General features: G+C 37.9%; 1 protein-coding gene across 1 annotated transcript in view; it reads left to right on the plus strand.

Annotated features, from left to right (window-relative positions):
* CFTR (CF transmembrane conductance regulator) overlaps nucleotides 1–13,655 on the plus strand; it is a 91,546-nt gene that overhangs the window by 55,867 nt on the left and 22,024 nt on the right. The window contains exons 18-21 of the mRNA XM_048302426.1: nucleotides 755–834; nucleotides 4,985–5,135; nucleotides 6,230–6,457; nucleotides 8,517–8,617. Of these exons, the coding sequence (XP_048158383.1) occupies nucleotides 755–834; nucleotides 4,985–5,135; nucleotides 6,230–6,457; nucleotides 8,517–8,617 (560 nt within the window). The remainder of the gene's footprint in view (nucleotides 1–754; nucleotides 835–4,984; nucleotides 5,136–6,229; nucleotides 6,458–8,516; nucleotides 8,618–13,655) is intronic.

Raw genomic sequence — 13,655 nt, forward strand, 5'->3', positions numbered from 1 at the left:
ACTTCTAAAGAATAGACTTTGTCAAAAACTGCAATAGAAAAGATGTAGTCAGTTACGTCGTGAGTGACAAGGAATCAGATGTGGATGATAAACAGAGCTTTTTTAATGAACAGTCCTACCAAAATGGCATAAAACATCAGTTATTGTGAATAATGGTATGCATATTCAAATTTGGGAGTTGATATAAAGCTCATTATATAACTGGTGCAACAAGTTCCATCTCCCACTGTACATGAAACTCCTATCTCGTACGCTTCTTACTGGTAAGTACTAGATTACAGGAGACACTGCTAAATGATGATACAACAATGGGCTTCTCCTTTGTTTTCCCTTATACTCTTAACTTTGTTGTTACATGATGTTTAATACAGTAATTCTACTCAGACATGAAGAAACTGGTTACAAACTTGTGCAAATGCTGATGTGCAAATTACCTGTGTATCAGCAGGGCCTGCTGAATAAGGGGTACAGACCTTATCCTTTGTGCCTCTGTTTCTGCCCTTTTTAGTTGTTTCTTTTTTTTAATTACATTTTCCTGGCTTTTTTTTTTACCAAGAGCTGAAACAGAAGTTGTGTAGCCAAATTCCTCCCTGGGGAAAGAAACTGTAGCTCCACTTAACTGTAATGGAATTGCTTGTACTTAAAAAAACTTAATATTTTGTATTCAGAAAAAGTTGTCCCTTTTGTTAAAGTAATAAATGTGGGATTTGGGGGGTATGAAAATGTTTGACTTTTTTTTTTCCTTAATCCATAGGTGGTATGCTTAACAGGTTCTCAAAAGATACGGCAGTGCTGGATGACTTACTTCCACTTACAGTATTTGACTTCATTCAGGTTTGTAGAATAAAAGTTGTAACTTTTGCTGTCTTGTAGCCATGTAATGTTTCAGCTGTACATCTTGCAAAAGAAATCATATGAATTTTTTCGTTCTATGTATCTATTTACGTAGCTGCTTATCCTGTAGGTCAACTTTATTGCTTCTTTTTTGAGTACTTGCCTCTGTGTGTACATACCTCCACTGTGTATGCAAACCACTCTTATGACTCAGGCTCGGAAGTATTTTTGCCCTGCAGACCCCTACCAGACAAGTATCCTTGCTGCTGCCCACATTCAACTGTAAATCATACAGGGCATTCCTTAGTTCCTCATGGGTCAAGCTTACTATTTTTTGAATGCTATTCTTTGATTACATTGAGTCACTTTCGTAACTTCCCCTCCTTAAGCTCTTCTGTTCCCAGTTTGCTAGCATAACCCTTAGTTTACTTCTCTTCTGCTGAATATATTATTGACTTTTCTGTTGTCTTCTCTGGAAATGCCAGCTTTTTCTTAGGTAGAACTTGTTCCCAGAACATTTTAAAAATAGGAGCAAATCTTCCCTGGCGCTCCTGTTCCTCTCTACATTATTAAGGTGATGTACAGACCCAACCCAAACACTCTGCTGTATAGATTGCCTATCTCCATCTGTGAGTTTGCCTCCTTTATGGTCCCTACCAACATGATGATCTGATAAAAACAGAATTCCTTTCCCTATATCTTTGTGAGTAATTGATAACTTCAACTCATGACTTCAGAGAGGCCAGTGCAGCTTGACATGAAGAGATTCAGGTACATTACAGCTTTACTTCATGTCCTGCTGATGTCATGAGGACCTGCTGAATGAGTAAACATGGACATTGGGACTCTGAATCAACAGTATAATCTTCAGCATCAACAGTAGTTATTACCGTCTCTTCTGATATGATGATTTTGTTTCTGATATTTTGGATCTAGCATGGGGATGTTGTTCCACAAGTATGTTAGTTTGTCTGTCTCTACATTTCAAACTTTCTACAAGAAATTGACTAGTTTTTCATGTTTTCAAGAATAAGGAAAATCCCAATATTTGGCTTTTCTGTTCTGATGCCTTTCAGAGGTTTAGCTATGCCCTATTGTCCCATAGGTTCATGTTTCTCTCCTCAGTCTCAGCTGCAGAGGCTTCTAGACATGCGTGATAAGCTGCCCTGTCTTTCCAGGTTCTTCTTCTGAAGATCATTGAACCTACCCACTGGCTTGAATAATTTTAACAGTCATTCCTTCACAATAAATTCTTTCTGGTCCTCCATAGATTCAGACTTCCATGGACTCTGCTAATGAACAAAGTCAGATTCCTCTGGAAGATACAGTAAAATTATAGATAGGACTTCTTCCTTCTGCTGGTTGTTGAAGGGTCACAGAATGTGGAAGGGACGTGGGGACCTAGGATGTGGAACCTCTCCAACCCATCTGTTCAAAGCAGGTTCAGCTGAAGTAGGTTGCCCAAGGCCAACCTGGATTTTGCTTATTTCCAAATTCTCTGAGTAACGTGTTCCAGTGTTTGACCATTCCCATGATAAAAGTGCTTTTTCTTATGTTTAAATGGAATTTTGTGCATTTCAGCTTGTGCCCATTGCCTCTTATCTTCCCAGTGTGTGCCATTGAAAAGAATTTGTCTCAAGCACATATGGTCCACAAGAAATACCTAGTGGTGTCTATATAAACAGAATATATTTTTAATTATGTAAATCATAAAAAACTGCATATACAGAAACATGTATATTTTATATAAAGATAATAAATACCAGTAGATAGTTATACAAAGCCCTCTCTTAAGGCTAAACCCAGTTCTATCAACCAGTCCTCGTTTCTTGGAGATCCTTCATGTGAGATGCTGCTGGCACATACTGCTTGTCCCTAAGGTTTAATATGGTCACACTCAAAAATTCTTAGTGAACTCACTGAACATTTATGCCTGTGATCATGACTGGTTTTCCCTAAATAATCAACTCCTGTTGGTTAATCAAATTGGCTGTTGCAGTCATTGCCACCCTGAATGCTTGCTGAGTTGCTCTGTCTACTACCACCTGCATTTTCCAAACTGGGAAACAGCGGAATATGTCTCCCTGTCTGGCCTCTCTCCCAGGGCTGAAAGTTCAGCATCTGGGGCACTGCAGCACAGCACTGTGGCTCTGAACTGGGCTGCATGAGCCCGCTGCTGCCATTCCTCAACTATATGCCAATACAGCTGGCTTGTGGTTTAGATTTTTGTTTCTGCCTGTTTTGAGAAAGTCTCATCATCTGACTTTAGACTCTGGAGTTTATGAGATAACATGGAGTTTCATATTCAACTTTTTAGTGAAATAACTGTGGGACGAGCAGTTAGAACAACATGGCATCATGGTGACCTTCACAAAATTTGAGTAAATGACAGAAACGGGAATTATAACAGTCACTGAGTGACTGTAATCTCAAGTAATGTGAGAGCTGTATAACTTGGCTCAATATCAGTTGAATAGCTCATTTGCTTCTTAACAATTAGAGAGAGATACAAGTGTTACTAATTTCTGCAGTTTGAAGTAATGAGTAAACACAAATCCATTTTTGCATTGCTACAGACCAGTGCTAAACAGCCTGCACAAGCATAACCCACACGTATCACCATTCCTTTAAGAGAAATGAGGAAAACAGTGAAAGAAATCGTAGAATCATAAAATTGTTTGGGCTGGAAGGGACATTAAAGATCATCTAGTTTCAATCCCCCTGCACAGGAAAGGACACTTTCCACTAGATCAAGTTCCTCAGAGCCCTTTTCAACCTGGCCTTGAACACTTCCAGAAATGGCTCATCCGCAACTTCTCCAGGCAACCTGTTCCAATGCCTCACTACCCTCACTGTAAAGAATTTCTTCCTAGTATCTAATCTAAACCTGCTCTCTTTCAGTTCAAAGCCATTCCTCTTTTAGCTAGTTCAGCTGTAATGTAATTTTTTTTCATAAAATGTGATGCTGCTATTGCATTGCTCAGGTTTCTGATGAAAAAAAAATGGTAGAAAACTTAGAATGTGCTTACCTGTTCAGGAAAGACCTCTAACTTTGAATACTGGGAACTTAAATCCTTCCTTGAGTTTATGTGGATGTAGTAGCATAAGCACCCCCTGCGTGCTTTTTTCTAATGTGAAATTAGTTTTGCTTTCCATCTGTTTCTTTGCTGACTGGTCATTTGCAGTGATGTTTCAATGCAACGTTCATAATTTTGTCCAAAAAATTGTCCATTTGCAGTTGGTTTATGCTGGTAAGTTTGTAGCTTGAAGTAGTTGTTTAGTGTTAAAAGTAACACCCTGATACAAATCAGAACTTTGCTATTCTATGTACACTGATACACTTGGTTTTTGTTAGATTTAGATATGAGACAAAAACAGTCTAGGTGCTTAAGTCTCTTCTAGAGTAAAGATCAAGACCAGATTAGCTAAATCTGTCTGGAGCTACTGAGGATGAGGTCTTAAAATGGTAGTAGTCTCTGGTAGGTTAAAATAGATTAACTCTGAAACAATTTTGTTCCTTTGGAGTCTTCTGACATCTTTAAACACCTTTTTATTTCTCCTGAAACTGCTAATTTGTCATACCACAGGTTCTCTTACAATTTATTTCCTGTCTTCTGATCAGGACAAGCAGTAGTGCTAGTTTCATATATGGGTTACAGTCCCTTGAGCAAGCAAAGCAGTACAACTTCCCACTTTTTCTGATCCTCAGCAAGACTGCTTTGCCCAGAACCTGCAGGAGAATGTCACTCAGCTCCTGACAGTCTTGCACACCTAGTCCAGACAAGACAGGTGGCTGCAGATATTGCAAGTGTCATTCTTAAAATTGTTAAGTGGAGAGTGAGTGCCTAGCTGCTATTGTTTTTGTGTGGCTTCATATTTTAGAAGCCTGCAATACCGATTGTACTACAGAAAACACTTCTTCCATCTTTTAGAAATATATGGCAGCTTATTGCAACAGATTATGGATCTGGTCGAAGTTATTCATGATCTTTTCATGGAGGTTTGTTCTCAGCTGCAAATCTTCTTAGGTTAGCGCTTTGTGTTTGTTGAAACAGTGCATAGCTGCCATAGAAAGGAGATTCACCACCAATCTCTAGTCTATAAAATTACAAGTTTACTATATCAATAGTATTTTTCTTTCATTCTACAGTTAATACTGATTGTGATTGGCGCTATAACAGTAGTCTCAATATTAGAGCCCTACATCTTCCTGGCATCAGTGCCTGTGATAGCAGCCTTTATTCTGTTAAGGGCATACTTCCTCCACACTTCTCAGCAGCTGAAACAACTGGAATCTGAAGGTAGGAGCAGCAAAATTGGTAGACTTTTAAATCCACAACAAATCAGTTGAGAAGTGATTCACCCTTTCTCCTCTTTTTTGCCTCTTCTGCAAGATGACATTGTCTTTGGGAGCAGAACTCGTATCTCCTTAAAGCCAGGGCTGTTACTGATCCAGCCAATACTGAGCGCTCTGCTGCCAAAGAGGAATAAAAAAGGCCTTTTTAAAGATGGTCTTTATCACCACTGCAGCTGAAAACAAATAGAGTCCTGACATACAGTTTTCTTGAGAGTAAATGTAACTTGCAAAATTGTGGTCAGACTTGGTATGTACCCTTTGAATTTGTTTCTTCGTTAGAAAAATTTTCAATGGATATATCTTGATCACAAAGATCTCTTATTTCTGAATAAGTTATTTGATAAATTTCCTTCCTCTTCCCCCATTAAGAGACTAAAATGTTCCAAATAAAATTGAAAACCTCATTTAGAAGTATGAATTTGCAGACCATGCACTGTTGCCTGGCTTTGCAGATCCTCAGCAAATCAGTCCTAAGTCTTAAACAGTGGTGATTCTCTTCCCTTTAACTTAAGTGTAATTCTAGAGCACCTCAGATCTAAATTTAAATTTCTTTGATGTTCGCAGGGATCCAGCATTGGCTCACCACTTTTTATGTAATGCAAGATCTGCTTAAAATTACCATGTCAGTGCAGTTGAATCTGGAGCATTAAAGTACTCTGCCTGTACTAAAAAAGCTTCATATGATGGAGTTATCAAAATTGCAGGAATTAATTTTGTCTGGGGAGGAGCAGCCTTTCTTTTCTGTGGCATCTTACAGAAGGCCAAGAGCTTCCCCAAGTAGATATGAGACAATTAGTTGTGTGCTAACTATGAAGAATTATTGTCATCCTTCCTGTCAATAAACTGAATGTAATTTCAACCCATTCTTGGAAAGACTTTTGTTGTATATCCTTCGTTAGGATTACTCCAGTCATGTACTTTGACAACGTATGTAAATTACACACTGATGTTACAGTAGAGCATGGGGTGGGTGTTTGCATTATATCAGAGGTATTTGCTTATGCATGTTTATGTTGTTCTAATTTAAACACTTTGCAGCTCGGAGTCCAATTTTCACCCATCTTGTTACAAGCTTAAAAGGGCTGTGGACACTGAGAGCTTTTGGGCGGCAGCCGTATTTTGAGACCTTATTTCACAAAGCTCTGAACCTACACACGGCAAACTGGTTCCTCTACCTGTCAACACTGCGCTGGTTCCAGATGAGGATAGAAATTATCTTTGTTGTCTTTTTTGTTGCCGTGGCATTTATCTCTATCATAACTACAGGTATGGTAACTTTACCTGAAAACTGAAATGGAAGTCTGCTGCTTCTTTTTAACAGCTCAGCTTTAGGAAATTCTGAGAGAAATAAATGGTTGCAAAATTTAGCATGCATTGATTTAAGTGTGTCATAGTAGTGAACACAATTTAATTAAAATAGAAATAGCACCATTATTACCTGCAGTCTGATATTGTAGAGGACTCATTAAAGGGATTAATCTGAAAATAATAACTGAAGGGACAAAACTTTCATTTTCTTGATTGTAATTGCTGTAAAATTATCTCGTGTTTGAAACCACATTACTGTTCTGAGAAGCTTGGATGTTGATCACACCTGTATAGCTCAAAGGTTTTTAATAAATAGAAGTTAATGTTCCTCTCACTTGAAAATGGCTAAGACATGAAAAGTTTTAATAATCTTTTAAAGCCCACACCAGAAGAAATTGTCATCCATTCTTTAATTCACAACCCACTGATGTATTTTTCTATGTGAAGTTTTGCAAATTCTATTCAAAATCCCCTGAAAAATGACTCACCACTCCTAGTAAACACAGTATATGAATGAGAATCATGCAATATCTTACTTGTATTTGAAGTGGTGCCCATGAGGTGTAGCCAGCCTCAAACAAGCAAAAAATAGGAGTATGATGTCCCCAGAATGTTAATAGTTCATTTCTGTGGAAAAACTCAGATAGAGATTACTTCAAATACAGTTTTTTATTCACTATGCATTTGTTATGTTTGGGCATCATTCTATGTCTCCAAGTTTTATGCTGGACTTTGTGTGCAGGATCTGTTTGCAGTTTCAGTACTATGGTCACTGATGAACAAGAGTTGGATGATTTTATGGAGGAGGTTTTTAAATCTAATGATATTCAAATTTCTTTCAGCTCTACTTCAGTGTTGAAAAGGAGTTGTATAAGAGCTTGCAATTTATCAAATATTGTACAGTTTATGAAATGCTATCCTCTATTTATGTATAAGGAGCTCTAGCTTTCATTACATTTAAAAAAAAAAAAATCAGCCACACAAATACTTCTGTATGAAAATAGGCACTTGCAGTACTTCTGTTACTAAGGAGACTTCTAGTTCCCCTACCATTCATAGGAAACAATGTTCCCTGCTGTCCTTCTCATTTCGCACTTGGTGTCCTTAGTTTGGGGTTTTTAGGAAAACCCTTTCTTGTGTTAGTCTTCCTGGATGTATTACCTGAGAAAAGGAGTTAGAAACGCTTTAAAAAATATTACAATTTGTCATCTTGCCACCATTGTAACCTTTACTGTTATAAATAACAGGCCCTTGGAGCAGCACTAAATTCCTTTTCTTAATTTATCAGCTTTCATGAGGAATACTTTGCTTTTATTGCTTACTTTTATAATTACTTAGATAAAAAGATGTCTATAAGCAAAACAGGAGGAGGTTTGTTGAAGAAAACTATATAAAGAATGGAGAAATCATAGAAAGCCATTGGCTTAAATTCTCAATTCCATTTAACATGTAGTGAGGTTGAAAATCGACAGTGTGGTAGATTAAATGCTTATGTTGTATTGTATGAAGTCATAAAGGAAAATCCCTGGAAAATCCCATGCTTGTTAGAGCGTACAATTAAAGCTAAAGAATATACATCTGCATCTTTGTGCAACACTAAGGAGAACGTCCTCTTTTTGTCCAAGAAATGAAAATGTAAGCCATTTTGAATTTTAAAGTTGTTAGCTGTGTGTGGTGTTTTAATTACATAAGAGTAATTTCACAGATTCATATGTGTTGGAAAAAGGAAAGTCAAATCAAGATTGCAGAGATGTGATTCTGTTTACAGCTTAAGTACCAAGATTTAATTTTTTCTTCTGCCGAAGCAGATTAGGGTTTCTAGTGAATTCAGTGCCAAAGCCAGGTGTTTAACTGTGATTTATCTCTTAGTCCTTTTTATGATTAACAAATCCATGTTTTCTCCATGAAATAAAAGAGGAGAGAGTATGAATATGCATTTTAAAATACACATGCTAATTTTCTGATTTCTAATGGCTTTTTATTTGCATAGTAATTGAATGTGTTTTTCTCTCCACAGGTGATGGACCAGGTACAGCTGGAATTATTCTTACTTTAGCTATGAACATCATGGGAACCTTGCAGTGGGCAGTAAACTCAAGCATAGATGTTGATAGTTTGGTAAGCATAAAATGTACCATGCTGTGCTTTCTTTGGAGGAATTGCCTTTTTTTGTTGATTATGGTTGTGCAGTGAATTATCTTCAGAGCTGAATATCACGCAGATGTGTCAGAAAAGTTTCCCTCATATGTTTGATAGCAAACTACTGGCTTTGGGACAGCACAAACTGAGTTCTTCCATGAAGTTTTCCTGGTCTGGAATAGGCAACAGCAAATACTTGCATTTGAGGATTCAGATTGCAGATGTAGCAGTGATAGGAAGACCTCAAAAAGGCTTGGGCTGTTTTGTTATGATTATATTTCCTGTATTTATATATATAATATAGCTTCCTTGGTCTACTTAGCAGCTTTGCATAGCAGATCATGATGGATGTTTTTGAGTTCCTTTCACCCATTCTCAATAGTGATTTAAAAATCTGTCCTTGACTTCCCTAGGAATCTTTTTCTGGTTTTATGTAAAATGCCCTCTGACATAAGACTTTGTAGTTGTATGTAATTCTAATAGGTAGGATTTGGTTTAAAATAGAGTATTTCACAAGGTTAGCCTCTCGTTGCCAATTTGTTGAGGTGTGAGAAGCAGACAGGAAACTTATAAAAGAATATGTTTGTTCTTACAGTTTTCATCATACGTTAAGTTAAATGTATGAAAATTTTAGATTTTATTTTAAAATGTAATAGTTACTTATCTCTTTCCACTTCATTCATTCTAGGATTTATTTTAGACAGAATTTATGTAACAAAATACCATTTTCTTATAAACAAAAAAAAAAAATCTGGGGAAAAAAATCTCCCACATCCAGTCTTACCCACTCTGAACCCTAAATTAGCTTCTCAAGCCAACCATTTCAGTATTGGAAAACAAAAATATTACAGCAGATCTTAGAGTCCATTAAATCCTGATTAGTTGAAATGAATTGTCATATTAAAAATGTATAATTGGGGCAGATGGTGACAATTTGCAAGTCCAAAATTAATTTTTTTTCAAATAAATGATTCAACTAGATTCATCCTGAGAAAAATCATTAAGAGCCTCAAAACTGGGAATTAACCACTTACAGCATCTAACCTCTTGTTTGCACATGTGCCTGCTGATAGTCGAGAAAGCTGATGGCCATTCAGCAGTGTTTCCTATCCACCAAATGTTTTATGCTAGCTCTTTCCTTGCTTTGTTAGACCGGCCTGTCTTGAAGGGCAAGCACTTTGTGAAAGGCTTCATTGCTGTAACTACAAGACCTGCTGAACAGTAGTTACGTGACTAATAATGAAGTAAAATGTGATGTTGGTAAATACAGAATTTTTAGGGTTGGGAGGGACCTGTGGAGATCCTCTTGTCCAACCCCCCTGGCAAGGCAGGGTCACCTAGAGCAGGTGACGCAGGAACTCCCCACAGCTGGGGATCGAATATCTCCAGAGAGAGAGATTCCACGACCTCCCTGGGCAACCTGGTCCAGTGCTCTGTCATCCTCAAGGTAAAGAAGTTCTTCCTTATGTTGAGGTGAAACTTCTTGTGTTTTAGTTTATGGTCACTGCTCCTTGTCCTGTCACTGTGCACCACTGCAGAGAGCGAGCCACCATCCGACTGACACCTGCCTTTGAGATACTTATATGCGTTAATGTGATCCCTTCTCAGTGCTCTCTAGACTAAACAGGCCCAGCTGCTGCAGTCTCTCCTCATAAAAGAAATGCTCCAGACCCCAAATGACCTTTGTGGCTCTCAATTGGACCCTCTCCAGCAGCTCTTTGTGTTTCTTGTACTGAGGAGCCCAGAACTGAATACAGCACTCCAGACGTCGCCTCACTAGGGCCGAGTAGAGAGGCAGGACCACTTGGTGGCCATACTCTTCCCTATGCACCCCAGGCTACCACTGGCCCTCCTGACCACAAAGGCACACTGCCAGCTCATAGTCAATTTGTCATCCACCAAGACTCCTTCTCTGAAAAGCTGCTCTCACGTAGGTCAGCCCCCCAAAAACCACAACAGCAACAACAATATTCATTCACTCAGCTCTCATTTGTAAACGCCGTCCCCTGTAAGGCAGAATGTGATCACTCTAACAATCTGTATACAAATCATGTGTGCATATTACATAGCTTAATACAAACTGAAGGTGTTTCACAAGAGCAACAGGAAGCCTTACTGTAGGATTCCGAGGGTGCTGGACACAAGAGTGTTTTAATAAAGAAGAACTTCCCCTTTTTAAAAGTACAGTCATGTTAAAATGTCACCTATTAGTAGCAATAAGAAAGTAACTCCCTTTCCCTTGAAAAGGAAGTCTCAAGTTGCTCTAGACATTTCTGAGTACTTTGCTCTGTATTAAGACAAAGAACTGTACTGGAACACTGGTTATGTTATGTTATGTTATGTTATGTTATGTTATGTTACTTACAGCCTTCTAAGGTCCATCATTTTATAGGTGGATCCTCTGGATATATTTTAGCAGTGGATAACTGCCCACCCTCTTGACATGAATTTTTAGGTATCCCAGATGAGAAAATAATAGATATTGCTGGCAGGATGGTTTTCTTCACATTCAAAAGCTGCTCCTGTGCACAAGCAGATAAAAATAGCTGAATGGTGTCAAGATAATAAAACTGCTTCACTGGGTGGTACAGATGTTTTATTTCCTACTCTGTAGTCTCTGCATTTAGCACTTCCCTCTTCAAAGTATTTTACAATTACTTGGCTAAAGATGTTTTGCAAAGGCTTGCCTGACTTAGTAGTCTATTTATTTATTTTTCTGTCAAGAGGTAGTTTGAAGCTCCCTCCCCACAGGACCAGATTGACTAGAATCGACACATCTCCACATGTCTCCAGTTACAGATACGCACGCACCGCTCTAGTTGACATCACTCTTGTCCTTCCTTGAGCAGCTGTGATATCTGTGTTTACAAGCCTGCAGAAAAGCATGCCTGAGTGAATAGCCCATTTGTAGGTAGCAGTCTTTGGTTGTCATATAAGCTGGAGTTTTCTGCAAGTGGTTGAAAGCCACGTCCAAAGGAGTAGCTGCTGAACTTAGTACATAATATAAAGCTCCCACTGAGTTGTTTTACAAGACATGCAAGGTACAGGACATCAGTGAAATAAATGCAAACAAAAGAACAGAAAGACAGGGGAACAGGGAAGCAAGATCACATGAAAAAGGAAAAAATGTCCTGAAACAGTTGCTGGCCAAACAGATGGGTAGGTGGCAAATTTGATTTTATTCCACACAATCTCCTTCTTGAGCTTTCCATGACACTGGCACACAGATTGAAGAAATCTGAGTTCCTAGGTTAGTTTTTATTTCTACATACACAGATATTGTCTTTGAAGCAATTTTTTGTTGAACAGATTTGGCTTTAAATTAAAAATCCCTATTGTCTATTAATACCCCATAATGGTTTACTGGTTTTGGCATTTCATTCTCTACAGCGCTGATACTTTGTCTGCTCTGCCTTTATTTAAAAACAAACAACCAAACAAACAAACACCCCCCCAAAAATCCCCCACACTCCCCCCCCAACATATGTGGTCACTCTGATAGCAATTGACTGTTTCATTTAAAGCCAAGAATTAGGCTAGATTTATTGTTTCACTTTGATAATTTCTGCTAATATCACTTTAGTTGGTTTTCAGTCTTTTTCTTATCCTTCTAGGCAGTCTTGTAGTATTTTGAAATTTTTTTTTCCTTTATAAGGAAATAGAAAAGAATTTTTTCGGTAAGTGCTGCTTTCACAGATAAGCATTAGCTAGTCCCAGTGGACTATTTTAGTGCTTTATAACCTCCTCTTTCACTGATGTATATCCTGCAGTAGCAGTGCTTTAACTGTGAAGGACAGTTCCTTTTATCAGGGAAAGAGAAAATGCCATGATTTTACTGTTGCCAAGATTACTTATATAAGGAGATATAAAAAGAAACTGCCAAGGAGATATTAAAGCCAAACTTGCTAAGCCTCACAGTGCCCAACCTTGTACATCAGAGATGCTGAAGAGTTGAAGTAATGCAAGGTAGAGAAAAGGACCAAATTTAAAAATACAACTGTGGAAAATAATGGTGCTTTTAAAGCTGATTTTCATGCTTTTATATTCCCATACTATTTCTCCTTTAACCTGTTCAATTGTTTTCTTTTTATTTTTTAATCTAGGGCATGATCTTAATATGGTTTTTTACTACTGTTTGCAGGAAACCTGAGAACACTGTTAATTTCCAAAGTTTAAGTAGAGTAAATACTTGACTGTAAAATCTGCATCAGAATGGCAGTCTTTAAAGTGAGGTGTTGGTCTTCTGGAAGGGAACAGAATGAAGAGAAATTTTTTAGACCATTTTCTTTTCTGCCTGCCTGCATAGCAGTGTGAAAAAGAGAAAAAAGTCAGTAGAAGTTTTATGTGAACTAAGTAGTTCATTTTTTCAGTTCCAAAGAGAAGTATACGTCCTATAGGTGCACCCAAAATGTAACAGCAGATGATGTAAAACCATGGTACAACCATATGTTCTGCCTACAGAGCCAGTTTTGGCAGTGACTTAATGCACAGGGTTTTGTACAACATGAACCATTGGACCAATCTCCCACAGGATCTCCCAGCTGCACACTGCGCTTTCCAGGCAGCGTGTTTGTGAGGAGGTGATGTCTTGCACCACAGCCATTGAATACTGTGTGTGTCTGGTCTGAAGAGAGCCACTGTTCTCTTTTTAGGAGAAGATAACACAGAGCCTGATTAAATTAACTGTATTAGCTTACTTGTAAAAGAATTACTTCTTCCACCTTCTGGAAATATGCGTTATATAATTATGTTATGGATTCTCCTTCAAAGTTAAGAAGAGTTTAAGTGATATTAATTAGAATAAATTAAAGAATTTGCAGTGCTATTAAAATCTCTGTAAAATACAATCAGGCAAGGCTAAAAATAGTGTACTATGCTATAGACTTAGGGATGAAAATAGTAAATATACTCCTTTGTTCAAAAGTACTAGTTAAAGAACATGAATATAGCTGGCACAGTACTGATGGGAATAATGGATAAGAAGCTTGCTGTCACCTATCCTATACCTGTCATTATG

The sequence above is a fragment of the Corvus hawaiiensis genome, chromosome 4 (assembly GCF_020740725.1).
Source record: "Corvus hawaiiensis isolate bCorHaw1 chromosome 4, bCorHaw1.pri.cur, whole genome shotgun sequence".
Taxonomy (NCBI): domain Eukaryota; kingdom Metazoa; phylum Chordata; class Aves; order Passeriformes; family Corvidae; genus Corvus; species Corvus hawaiiensis.